Below are 13,119 nucleotides of genomic sequence, written 5' to 3'. Positions count from 1 at the left end.
ACAGGCACCCTTATTTTTCCTCTGGGGTATACTTTTTGCCCCGTATACGTCCTCAAGACAATGGATGTCTCTCTCAAGGGTATGTGTGAGAATAGCCGCTCGTAGTCTCGTCGATTCATGACGGTCAGAGCTGATCCTGTATCCAATTCCATTTTGACTTGGGACCCTGCTATCATGAGGGTGACCCAAATGGTTCGGTGATCCTCTTTTGCGATTACGTTGTGAAGTTTGAGACAGCTTAGTCTCTTGTTCCCGGATTCACTATCGCTCATCTGGTCTTCGGAACTACTGTCCGTCATCTTTTGTACTTTCCTGTACGGTTCCTTAGTAGCCTTTTTATTGTCGTTGGTCTTCTTCTCAGACCTGCAAACTCGTGCAATGTGTCCCATCTTTCCGCATTGCCTGCATATTTTGTCCTTGGATCAGCAGTCCTTCTGGTCATGGTTTGTTCTGCCGCAGCGATAACATTTTGCAAATCCCCGTGTCATTTCATGGGTGCCGTATTCCTGTGGCTTTTGTTGTATTTCCGCAGCTCCCCTTGCTGCTGCTTCGTATGATACTGCCACGCTGAAAGCCTTATCTAACGTCAGCTCTTTCTCTTGAGAGTAACCTCTTCTGGGTTCCTTCACTCAGGAGTCCACAGACAAATTTGTCCCGTAAGGTATCTGCCAGTCCTGCTCCGAACTGGCAGTGCTTTGATAGCTTGCGTAGTTCCGTAAGGTAATCAGCATTGCTCTCATTTTTATGCTGATTTCTCCTGTGGAATTTAAATCTTTCTGCTATCAGCAGCGGTGTAGGATTTAGGTGTTCCTGTAGGACAGCAACAATTTCGTTAAAACTCTTCACCTTCGGTTTGGCTGGAGTAATCAGGTCCCAAAATAGGCTGTACGTTCTTGCGCCCATTAAATTTAGCAATACCGATGCCTTTTTCTCCTCGGCTATTTTGTTTGCCTCGCAATATACCTCGACTCTTTCCACATACGTGGTCCAGTCTTCTATTGCATTATCGAAGGCAGTGATATCGCCAGTCTTTGGCATCTTGAAAATCTAAGATGGCGTCTCCCGCGCTTTTCCTTCGTCCCCGATGGATCAAAATGGTGCCTCCCGCGCTTTTCCTTCTTCCCCGCCGAGTTAAGATGGCGCCTCCCGCGCTTTCCCGCCGCTGCCGTCAACGCCGCTCTCCGTGGTATTTTTATTTTTAACTGTTCCCGTCGTGGAGCGGACCCTCTGGGACACTTCCCTCCCTCTTCTTAGGTCCGAACGCTGCCCGGCTGCGAAGCACCGGCCGCGCCCTGTGTGCTCCACCCTCTCTCTCTCTCTCTCTCTGCTTCCCGACTTGCTGCCCGGCCCCATTGCAGAGCCACCCGATCGAGCTCTAGCCCGCCGCAGCCCAGGAAGGATCAGTGCACTACCTGCCACCCGCCCGATTGGCTGGGAAACCACAGACTGGAGACCAAGCCTGGCTCTCGACAGTCTCTCCTGCACTTTTCAAGTCGATGATTTGGAGGGCGGTTGCCACGGTCGACGCCCGTTTCTCGAGTTTCTGTGGATTATTATTTTTATTTTTCTCTCTTCTGGCTTCGACCGTCAATAACGTCGTCTGAGGTGCTGCCGAGTTGCAGGTAAGTTCGTTTCTTACTCGTCGCCAGTATTAAATCCATGTGTTAATGGAGACATGGAATGCAGGAGTTGGTTTAACAAGTCTTTACTGAATGGAGACAATCGGGAACGGAAACTACAGAAGGCTGCTAGCGCCTTTTTATACAGGGGTGGTCACTGCTGGTACTGCAGTCTGAGACCAGTTATTCTCTTAAAGGTACACATACACAACAGTGATGGTGAACTTTGGATTTTTGACAATCGACACAATCGTTTGACCAGTCCCGGACGTCCAAATGCATGCCTTTCCAAACAAATTTGCGGGACATTAGCCGTTGAGAAGCCCGCATCCCCAGGTGAGATAACCCGTGGATTGCCTGGAATACTTTCTTGCGCCATTCGACCGGCACAATGGGCCGGGGCACCCCCATGGATGTGTCGCACAAGAGCGTGGTTCCTGCCGCTTGAAACGGCACGTCTGCAACCTGCCAATTGGAAGGAGTGGTCCTAAACGCTTGTACCTCTGGGTCTGCCAGTTGATCCTCTGCCAGTCCGACGAAATCGATGCCCAGGTGGACTGCCTGGAATGGAACCCGGGAAAGGCAATCCGCCACGAGATTATCCTTGCCTGACACGTGCCCCAAATCCGTTGTGAATTCGGATATAAACGTGAGGTGGCGCTGCTGCCGAGCTGACCAAGGTTCCGCCGTTTTGGCCATGGCGAAGGTGAGTGGCTTGTGGTCCACGAATGCAGTGAACGGACGGCCTTCTAGAAGGAAACGGAAATGCCGGATGGCCAAAAACAGGGCCAGCAACTCTGTCAAAAGTGCTATACTTTCGCTCGTTCTTGCGCAGTTGGCGGCTGAAAAAGGCTAACGGCTGCCAACTCCCGTCGACCCACTGCTCTTGAACTGCTCCGATGGCGTAGTCGGAGGCATCTGTAGTGAGGGCAACAGTCGCGCCCGGGAGTGGGTGTGCTAGCATAGTTGCATCCGCCAACACCGCCTTGGTATTGTGGAACGCCTGGTCCATTTGCGGTGTCCAAGTGAGAACATCCTTGCCCGACTTTCCTTTTAGTGCTTCGTACAGAAGTTGCATTAACCGGGCCGTCTTGGGGACGAAACGATGATAAAAATTTACCATCCCCAAGAACTCTTGCAGGGGTTTGACTGTGTGAGGCCGCGGGAATGCGGCAACTGCCTCTACCTTGGTGGCTAGTGGGACGGCGCCTTCTGGGGTAATCCTGTGTCCCAGGAAATCAATGCTGGATACTCCAAATATGCATTTAGCCGGATTGACAATAAGGCCGTGTTGGCTGAGTCGGGCGAAAAGTGTACGTAAATGGGCCATGTGAGCTGTCGTATCCTTGCTGGCTATTAGGATGTCGTCCAAATATACAAAAATGAAGGGCAGGTCCCGTAAGACAGAGTCCATCAACCACTGGAATGCTTGCGCTGCGTTTTTCAGACCGAATGGCATGCGGAGGAACTCAAAGAGGCCGAACGGAGTGATGACTGCCGTTTTGGGGACGTCTGGAGGGTGCACCGGAAGTTGGTGATATCCACGCACGAGATCCACTTTAGAAAATATAGAGTTGCCAGCCAGATGTGCCGAAAAATCTTGGATGTGGGGAATAGGATACCTGTCCGGTGTCGTGGCGTCGTTTAAGCATCTGTAATCCCCGCAAGGTCGCCATCCGCCGCCTGGTTTGGGTACTATATGCAGTGGGGAGGACCAAGGGCTGTCCGAACGCCGGATGATCCCGAGGCGCTCCATGGTCTGGAACTCAGCCTTTGCGGCTGCCAGCTTGCCGGCTTCTAATCGCCGCGCCCGAGCGTAAACGGGTGCTCCGGTCATGGAGATATGGTGCTCCACCCCGTGCCGTGTGCCTGCAGCGGAAAAAGTAGGCCTGGTGAGCTCCGGAAATTCGCCGAGCAGGCGCGTAAACCCGTCTTGCGACGGAACCGCACAGGCCACCGACCAGGACACGGCGGTGCTGCGGTGGCAGGGCACTGCGTGGAAAGTGGACGCATTAATGAGTCGGCAGTGTTGGACGTCGACCAGCAGACCGTTGGCACAGAAAAAATCAGCCCCCAGGATGGCCTGTGAGACCTTAGCTGTAATAAAGTCGCAGACAAAACCTAACCGGCGAAGGTTAAGTTTACCGTCCGTTTACCGAACGTACGCATGGCTGCGCCATTTATTGCCACGAGGGAAGGCCCCTGGCCGCCGGATAGTAGGTCCAGCTTTGAAGCTGGCAGGATGCTGCACTGTGAACCAGTGTCGCACAGGAATCGTCGGCCCGTAATGGAATCCGTAACGTAAATGAGTTTGCCCGCTGAGCCCGCCCCATAGCTAACTTGCCGTGCTTTTCAGACCTTGTCGTCCGTCCGGGAGGACGCGGGCTTGTTGAAGTTTTTTTTCTTGAGGGAAACTGCAAGGAGGCCGGCAGCATCGAGCTTTGGTGCCAAAACGGGCATGGTACGCGCACCATTCTGCTGGGGGAGGGCTGGGCTTCGCTCGCGTAGGGGAAAGGCGCCTCGTGGCTGCACAACATTGCTGAATAACAGTAAATATCTTGTCTGCCTCTGCAGTGAGTTCAGCACCGTCTGTGATGGCAGTGTTGGCCAAGGCCGCCTGAACCGGTTCGGGTAGCTGGCGGAGGAAAAGCTCACGGAATAAAAAACATTGGGGTTCCGCGCCCAACAGCGTGAGCATTTGACTCATCAGCTCTGATGGTTTAGAGTCCCCGAGGCCGGGCATGGAAATAAGCTTGTGTGCCCACTCCGACTTAAGATCAAATACCTGTAGCAAACGGGCTTTCAGCGCTTCGTACTTGCCCTCCTCCGGTGGGCTGCCAAGGATGCTGACGACCCGCGAGGCCGTGGCACTGTCGAGAGCGGCAACCACATAATAATAACGGGTCGCATCCGCTGTGATCTCCTGGAGAGCGAACTGTGCTTCTGCCTGGAAAAACCATGCTGCTGGCTGCTGTTCCCAGAACTGTGGCAGTTTAAGGGCGACGGCGTTCGTGTTCATCCTCGATGAAAGTTGTCCGACGAGATCGGGGTCACCAATGTAGGAACGGAGGTTCCTATCTTAATAAGGTATTCGACTCGATGAATCAAATCAACAGGTTTTAATGAACAACGAAGTTAACAGGGAAACTACAGGAGAAACGGTACACAGGTCTAATCAGCTTGCTGGGCACTCGACGACTACTGGAAGATTCTGGAAGCTGACGTCATGACGTCATCGCGTTCTTCGCACCACTGGTGGTCACGTGATCAGTGTCATGACATCATCACGTGGAGTGCAGGAAAACACAATACAGTACAGTTAACAGGCAGTTTAAAGGTGCAGTCCGCGGCTGCACTACACTGTAGTTAAAGGGATTATTACTAATTGTTCTGAGACCCTTGGTGGCTCTGCCACAATATTAAAATTAGTTCCAATACATTTAGATTCCCAATACTATGAAAACAATAACAGACTTTTTAAATACTAAGGCAGCAGTGCATCTTAAGAACAAGCATTTGATTTTTCCCCCCCAGTTTTAGTTCCAGATTACAATTTGCCACTTACTGTCCATGCCGGAAAAGGGCAACTCCACAATTCCTCTCTGCTGTTCCAAGACAATTTCAAAATCAAATCTCATCTTTTGTAGACCAGCTATCAACTCTTGCATCTTTCAATGTTTACATTCAAATTCTTTCTTTCAGTGAATACTATTCTCAGTAAGCATAAGGGAAACAGCCTTTTGACTCAGCAAACTTTATTTATAAATATGCCAGTGCCCAGGGCCTGCTGGGATTTAAAAAAAAATTAATTCTGTTTAAAATGACTTTTCGTAATAAACTACAGATTATAGTGTGAAAATAGATTTGTTGAATAAACAGTTTAATTTAATTACTTCCAAGTTAAGGGTTTTTAGTGGTCACATGTCCTGATTCACTAATAGGGATAGAGATTTAATTAGTTTTCTCTGAAAGTTGAGGTGGATCTTGCCTTCTGTTTTTTTGGGTGCTGGAGTTTATTACTTCAGTGAATATTTGTTGCAACAATAGATTGAAAATTATTTTAGTGTTTTACAATTGTATTGTAAGGGAAAGTTAAAAATGGGAAATTCTAATCTTGGTTAATTTATAAGTTGAAGTGCATTTTGAATTTTATCTTGGTTACATCAACTCTTGGCAGATCAGAACTGATGTAGTTGAGTGTTCCATTCTCTGCTTGGAGCAAAATCTATAGAAAGAATCCTTCAACAGAAAGTACTGAACACAGGTAAGAATGCAACAGGTCCTACAAAACTGTCTATTTACTCATTTTATTGCACAGCTGAATTGAATTTGATTGTATATAGTTTGAATGTAACTGCTCACTGCTGTTTCCAGTTTCTTCATACTGTGTTAATTTTCTTACACAACCCTTGGCACCATTGTTGCTGTTGGCATCCAACTGGATGCATGTAAGTTTTCGCTGTTGTTAAACCATTGTTGCCCAAACTTGCGCATATATATATATATATGAATTATGCACAAACAGTAAATATGGTTAAAACAAAGCAGTAAACGTGATTACCTTGCTTTACACAGAAGAATTTACATTTGTAGTAGAGTGTATATATAATGTGATAATCCCAGTTGTAGCCTGGCGATGGAATAATATGCAGTTGGATCCAGCCTAACACCTGCCTGACACAGTGCTACTTAGTCCAATATATATCATTTTGTGCAATGGAGTTGCATAACTCCTTATTTACAAATATGAAGGAAGTTTTTCAGGCCAATTAATATGCTGGTGGGTAGGTGTTACATTTTGGGTTTTTTACAGTAGATATATTCCTTGGGTTTGCACCATTTGTCACTCTGCTGGGCCTTCTGCTCCCTACGAACCAGAGTGTGCCTTTTAACTGTCCCATATCCAGATAAGTGTAGTCACTGTATTCTGGTTTACTGGAATAAATCATGTAATCGCCTAGACTTTGGTAGGGGGAAGAATAAATACTATCCGAATGTAGGTTAGGCTATCAACTACAAGACAGGTTTAGTTAACATTAACTCGGTAAAGGAATAATATTCAGTTGAAACAGTATATTTATAGTACTATTCTTATTAAAATATCAAAAATAACAAAACTTCTTTGTTAAACATAAAACTGATCATTGAAACATGTTGCGTGCTTCTTACACGGCTTTACACTACCACAGAGCCTCTGATTAACTTTGTGCCCCTATGGGTTCAGGTTGAATGATGTGCTGATCCAATACAGTCTGAGATATAGCTCCAAACTTATAAAATTCTAACGGGACTAGACAGACTAGATGCAGGAAGGATGTTCCTGATGGCGGGGGAGTCCAGAACCAGGGGTCACAGTCTAAGGATAAGGGGTAAGCCATTTAGGACTGAGATGAGGAGGAATTTCTTCACCCAGAAAATGGTGAACCTGTGGAATTCTCTACCACAGAAGGCAGTTGAGGCCAGTTCATTAAATATATTCAAGAAGGAGTTAGATATATTTCTTAAGTCTAAAGGAATCAAGGGATATGGGGAGAAAGCAGGGACAGGGTACTGAGTTTGGATGATCAGCCATGATCTCATTAAATGGCGGAGCAGGCTCGAGGGGCTGAATGGCCTACTCCTGCTCCTATCTTCTATGTTTCTATGTTTCCAAATTCTGAGGATAGACTAGAATAAAGGACACTTAAAAACTGTATTTCTCATAACTATGTTTAGATGGTCAGCTGCTCACAGGCTTCCAAATACCAAGATTATTTGGCGGTCAAGATAATCTTTAGCAGTCTTGGAAACTCAAGGCTTAAGACTTATAGTTGTAGGGCACTTACTTCTATTTATCCAAATAGTACCGGACACACTGCTGGAGAAAATGGCACCAATGGCTTTGCACGCAACATATATTAACATATTAAACTATCTTTTGTTTTACAGGAATAAATTGCAGATATGCATCACTGTTGATTGGCATACCTGATTAGGATGTGATTTTGCTTCAGCCTCCAGAAGTAACTGGTATAACTCATTTTAACCCTATGACCAGCAAACAAGAATTGAATAATTAATCCATCATAGACAAAAATATTCCCTTTGGTCACTATAAGTGTAATGCGTGCTGTGGCTTTCTCTGAAATTGATATACAGGTGCCTGCTGTGATTTCCAGCCAAAAAAAAATGTTTTTTGTCTGTTTTTTGTTTTTCATACAGACACCAGCATCTGCAATATTTGACCCCTTGTGACCCCACCTCATTGTTCTTTGATGTAATGTTTCCCTGACTGACCTGTTTGGACACCATTCACACCTTTGACTGCTGTGATTATCTCTCTGCCGAGGTGTGATAAATGGCAGTTGGAAAGGTTACCTGTAAACATCTGACATGATTCTCTGACTATATAAGCTGTGTCTTTATGCATTTCTCCACTTCACCTGAAGAAGGAGCAGCGCTCCGAAAGCTTGTGATTTCAAATAAAGCTGTTGGACTATAACCTGGTGTCGTGTGACTTCTTACATTTGTCCACCCCAGTCCAACTCCGGCATCTCCACACCATTGATATACATAGGAACAGGAGTGGGCCATTCAACCCCTTGAGCCTGCTCTGCCATTCAATGAGATCATGACTGATCTGCGACCTAACTACATATATCTGCCTTTGGCCCATATCCCTTAATACCTTTGGTTAACAGAAAGCTATCAATCTCAGATTTAAAATTAACAATTGATCTAGCATCAATTGCTGTTTGTGGAAGAGAGTTCCAAACTTCTACCACCCTTTGTGTGTAGAAGTGTTTCCTTATTTCACTCCTGAAAGGTCTGGCTCTAACTTTTAGACTATTCCTCCTCGTCCTAGAATCCCCAACCAGTCGAAATAGTTTCTCTCTATCTACCCTATTTATTCCCTGTAATATCTTGAAAACTTTGGTCAGATCACCCCTTAACCTGCTAAATTCTGGGGAATACAACCCTAATTTGTGTATTCCATTTACTTTAGAAGATTGGTTCTGACAACTTGCATACTGTCTGAGGCAACCCTGTAAGGTAAACTTAAGGATGCCAATGCTGTTAAAGGCACTAAAACTACTCGAGAGGGGTTTTGTCTGGTGCCTTTAACTGTTGGTATTTTTTATCCTCAGCCCATTGCTCCAGGCCAGTAGTGTGATTTTTGCACTGTTTGTCTAAATGGGCCATCCCCCAATGTCAAGGAAAGTCTTGGTCAGACTGGGAAAGTTGTAAATGAAACCTTGCACCACTTCTTAGGCAGTCCCTCGGAACCGAGAATGACTTGCTTCCACGTTAAAAATGAGCTCTCAGGTGACTGATGAGTCCAATGCGGGACCTACAGTCTCTGTCACAGGTGGGGCAGACGGTGGTTGATGGGGCGGGTGGGTGGGGTGCTTGGGTTGATGTGCGTTGTTTGCTCTTGGCTTCCGCTTGCTCCCGGCGAAGAGACTTGAGGTGTTTGGCGCCTTCCTGGATGCTTCTCCACTTTGTGCGGTCTTGGGCCAGGGATTCCCAGGTGTCAGTGGGGATGTTGCACTTTTTCAAGGAGGCTTTGAGGGTGTCCTTGAAGCGTTTCCTCTGCCCACTTGGGGCTCTCTTGCCCGAAGCTCCGAGTAGAGCGTTTATTTTGGGAGTCTCTTATCGGGCATGCGGACGATGTGACCCATCCATCGGAGCTGATCGAGCGTGGTCAACGCTTCTGATGCTGGGGATGTTGGCCTGAGCGAGAACACTGATGTTGGTGTGCCTATCCTGCCGATGGATTTGCAGGATCTTGCGGAGGCAGCGTTGGTGGTACCTCTCCAGTGCTTTGAGGTGCCTGCTGTACATGGTCCATGTCTCTGAGGCATACAGCAGGGCAGGTATCACTGCTGCTCTGTAGCCCATGAGCTTAGTGTTGGGTCTGAGGTCCTGGTCTTCAAACACTCTCTTCCTCAGGCGACCGAAGGCTGCACTGGCACACTGAAGGCAGTGTTGGACTTCATCATCGACGTTTGCCCTTGTTGACAGTAGGCTCCCAAGGTATGGAAAATGGTCCACGTTGTCCAAGGCCTTGTCGTGGATTTTGATAATTGGGGGCAGTACTGTGTGGTGGGGGCAGGTTGGTAGAGGACCTTTGTCTTACGGATGTTTAGTGTAAGGCCCATGCTCTCGCACACTTCGGTGAAGGTGTTGACGATGGTTTGGAGTTCGACCTCCTTTGAGTGCAGACACAAGCGCGTCTGCATACTGTAACTCGATGACAGAGGATGGAACGACCTTGACCACATGTAAAATATTACACCATCACAGTTGCTTTAATGTCGTTTCCGCTACTTCTGAACAACTGCACAAATGTGATTTTTGCAGTTCTCCATTGTTGCCCATTTTACCCCATTGTTGAAAGGGACAGAGTTCAGTACACAAGTGGGTATGGTAGCATAGTGGTTACTAGTCCAGTAGGCCTGGACTAATGATCTGGAGCCATGAGTTCAAATCCCACCACGGCAGCTGTGGAATTAAAAATTCAGTTCGTTAAAGAAATCTGGAATAAAAAGCTAGTCTGAAACTACCAGATTGTAAAAAGCCATCTGGGTCACAAATGACCTTTTTGGGCAGGAAATCTGCTGTCCTTACCAGGTCTGGCCTATATGTGACTCCAGACCCACAGCAATGTGGTTGACTCTTAACTGCCCTCTGAAATGGCCGAGCAAGTCACTCTTTTGTATCAAACTGATAGGAAAACCTTCATCTCTAGGGCAATTAGGGATGGGCAATAAATACTGGCCTTGCCAGCGTGCCCACATCCCATGAATGAATATTGCTGCTTTTGCTGTGATGCCAGTAACATTTTGGCTATCATTCCATATTCAAATGACTTTGAACATCCAAGTTACTCTGAACAGAATTGGCCAACATTTGCGATCGGAGGATTCCCGCGGGCAGACGCCTCCAACCTGCAAAATGTTTGCGAACTTACCGGGTAGCCCGGGAGGAATGGCGACTTGCGATCTTGGGCCTCTCCAGGTCCGCGCGGGCAGAGCCCCACGTATCCCAGGGGCGCAAGCGGTTCGTGGGTGCTCCTAGGATCATGTGGGCCAGCCCAACCAGTGGAAGAAGGGAATTCCCCATTCATACTTGTATGAATGGGGATCACCTAAAAAATACACCAACACATTAAATAATTTTTTTAAAATTACATATTTAAAATTAATTAAAATGCCATTTAATTAAATATTTTAAACAAAAATTTAATTTAAGAAAAAACGGAGTGTTTTTACGGGGCTAAAAATAAACTTACCTTTTTTGAAGAGTATTTTTCATTTATAAATGATTATCAAATTTCATTTTTCTATTTTTTTAAAACTCTTAAGCTGGTAAAAGCAGGCCTTGTAAGAATTTGCCAGTCATTCAGCAGGCGGAAGTTGTGCAGAAAGCGGAACTCTCCACCCGCAGGGGCCCTTCTCCAGGGCAGGCGGAGGATCTGTCAAGAGGATTCTTGTCAGATCGCAAGTGCCGGGTTTCAGTGCATGTGCTTCGCCTGCCCAAACCCGGCACTTGCGCGGCACCTACGGGCGTGTACGCATCTTGTACGCACCCGCGGGGGTCGGAAAATCCAGCCCAGCATGTTTTAAAGCTGTGCCATTATAGTTTGAATTTGCAGTGTGACTGTTGGTGCTGATGTGAATTGTTACAGTTAACAGTTATCTTCTCGGGTGCATGTGGTTTAAAAACTCATATTTGCTGGTTAGATGTTCCTTAGTATTCCATTGAGATGGCCATCACAGAGATCAAAATAACTTCCTGGCTGTGTGCGAGACTAACGAAAATGTGTTGTGACAAGATATACACTCTAGCTGGTCTAATTACTCAACACAAACCACACAATAAAACCATTGTCCAACCATAGATATTGGCTTGATTGTGACTTTTGCACACTCTTGTCGTGTTTTCAGTTCTGGGACCTGCAGAGCTAACTGAGATAAGTGATTGTTTTCTGTACATGCCTCAGGCATAGATGGATTGTTTTAGATTATTTCTACCTCTTCAGTTGCCACTAGGTGACAGTAATGCCCACTACATATATTTTCAAATCATGAAATCTAGAACGTAAGGTATTTTTATGGTAAATTATGGGAGGGAGGAACAAGAAGGAAATGATTAATGCTTGTGCCTGTCAACAACATTAACCTCTTTGTCATACCTTCACAGTTAATGTTTAACTACTCCAAAAGCTTCAGTGACTAAAGGCACAAATCATTTATGAGAAGCCCTATCCTCCCAGATTATGTAATCCCCAGACACGTTTGTGATAAACAGATTGAGTTGGTGACCTGAAAAGTTGCTGGTTTTTCAGAAATGTGCTTGGGCCTAGAATCACAGGCTTCTACAGTACTGAGCAGCTAATGCACTCTATTTTGTAACTTCAGCAGGTCTGCAAAAACTTTCTGATTTAGGCACGAGTGAGTTGTATCGTTCGTTCATCTAGTCATCCATCTTTCTGCCTAATTCAAAATAAAACAAAAATACTGTCAGGGCTGCAAACTCTAATATGAATGCACTGATGTGTTGGAAGAAATAGTTTTGTAATTATTCATCAACTGTTTCGCCTCAAAGGCAGGCATGATTTTTTTCTCCCCAATTAAATGGTATTTAAAAAAAAAAAAGGCCAACTTGGTATCGCAAGTAGAACTTCATGTTTGAATCATGTTATCAAATAAACTATAGATTATAATTCGGTTACAACCCTGCATCAGACCAACTTTTTGCTAGCGTCACTGAAAATATCCCAAGCACAAATAAAAGGAAAAGGTCAACCTGAAGGAGCTAACTTTTTAGTTTTACAAGCACTGCAAATGCAGAGTTGGTTCAAGTTTGATGATCTGTTATTTATTACATTTATTTTTTAATGAAAGCCTTCATGCAAAATGAAAGGTGAACATTTAGCAGGTGAGGTGAGAGAATCTCTGTTTTGACGTACAGTTCATCAACAGTCCGACCTTCTGTTTGGATAACATTTGGGTGAGCGATTGCATGTAGAATTGAGAAGAACAGGCCCAATTTTTGCATTACTTTCTCCCCCTCTTGCCCTGAAAATACCCATCCATAGGTGCCAGCTGCTGCCTCATACCTTCTTCATCTTGTGCACATCAATCTGCGAACTTGAAAATGGGCAACAACAGCGATTCACGTTTGTGAAAATCACCAACAGGTGGAATGAGCGGTCAGGAAGGAAGATAATAAAAATGACTGAAAGCTAGGTTGGAGAGATGGGTTTTTAAAAGTGAGGAGAGACGTGCACAGGTGGAGAGGTTTAGGAAAGGAATTTCAGAGAGTGGGACTGAGGTGGCAGAAGGCTCCGCCATCAATGTTTAGAGTAAATGGAGGGGAGGGGGCAAGTCGGATTCAGAGAAACCGAGCATTTGGGAGAGCACAAAGGACTGGAGGAAATTGTAGAGATAGTGTGGGACAAAGCCATGGCGGGATCTATGGAAGATTTTGCATTGTGCACTGTGTAGGTCAGGTT

General features: G+C 45.9%; 1 protein-coding gene across 1 annotated transcript in view; it reads right to left on the bottom strand.

Annotated features, from left to right (window-relative positions):
* LOC147102803 (cleavage and polyadenylation specificity factor subunit 4-like) overlaps window positions 1-5,578 on the bottom strand; it is a 30,671-nt gene extending 25,093 nt beyond the window's left edge. The window contains exon 1 of the mRNA XM_085963637.1: window positions 5,185-5,578. Within this exon, the coding sequence (XP_085819763.1) occupies window positions 5,185-5,287 (103 nt within the window). The 5' untranslated portion in view covers window positions 5,288-5,578. The remainder of the gene's footprint in view (window positions 1-5,184) is intronic.
* Between the last annotated feature and the right edge of the window lie 7,541 nt (window positions 5,579-13,119).

This window comes from Somniosus microcephalus, chromosome 21 (assembly GCF_052327205.1).
Source record: "Somniosus microcephalus isolate GS21.2 chromosome 21, FLI_Smic_1.0, whole genome shotgun sequence".
NCBI classification, from domain to species: Eukaryota; Metazoa; Chordata; class Chondrichthyes; order Squaliformes; family Somniosidae; genus Somniosus; species Somniosus microcephalus.
Note: the sequence above shows the minus strand (reverse complement) of the source record. Positions and strands in the feature narration are given on the sequence as shown.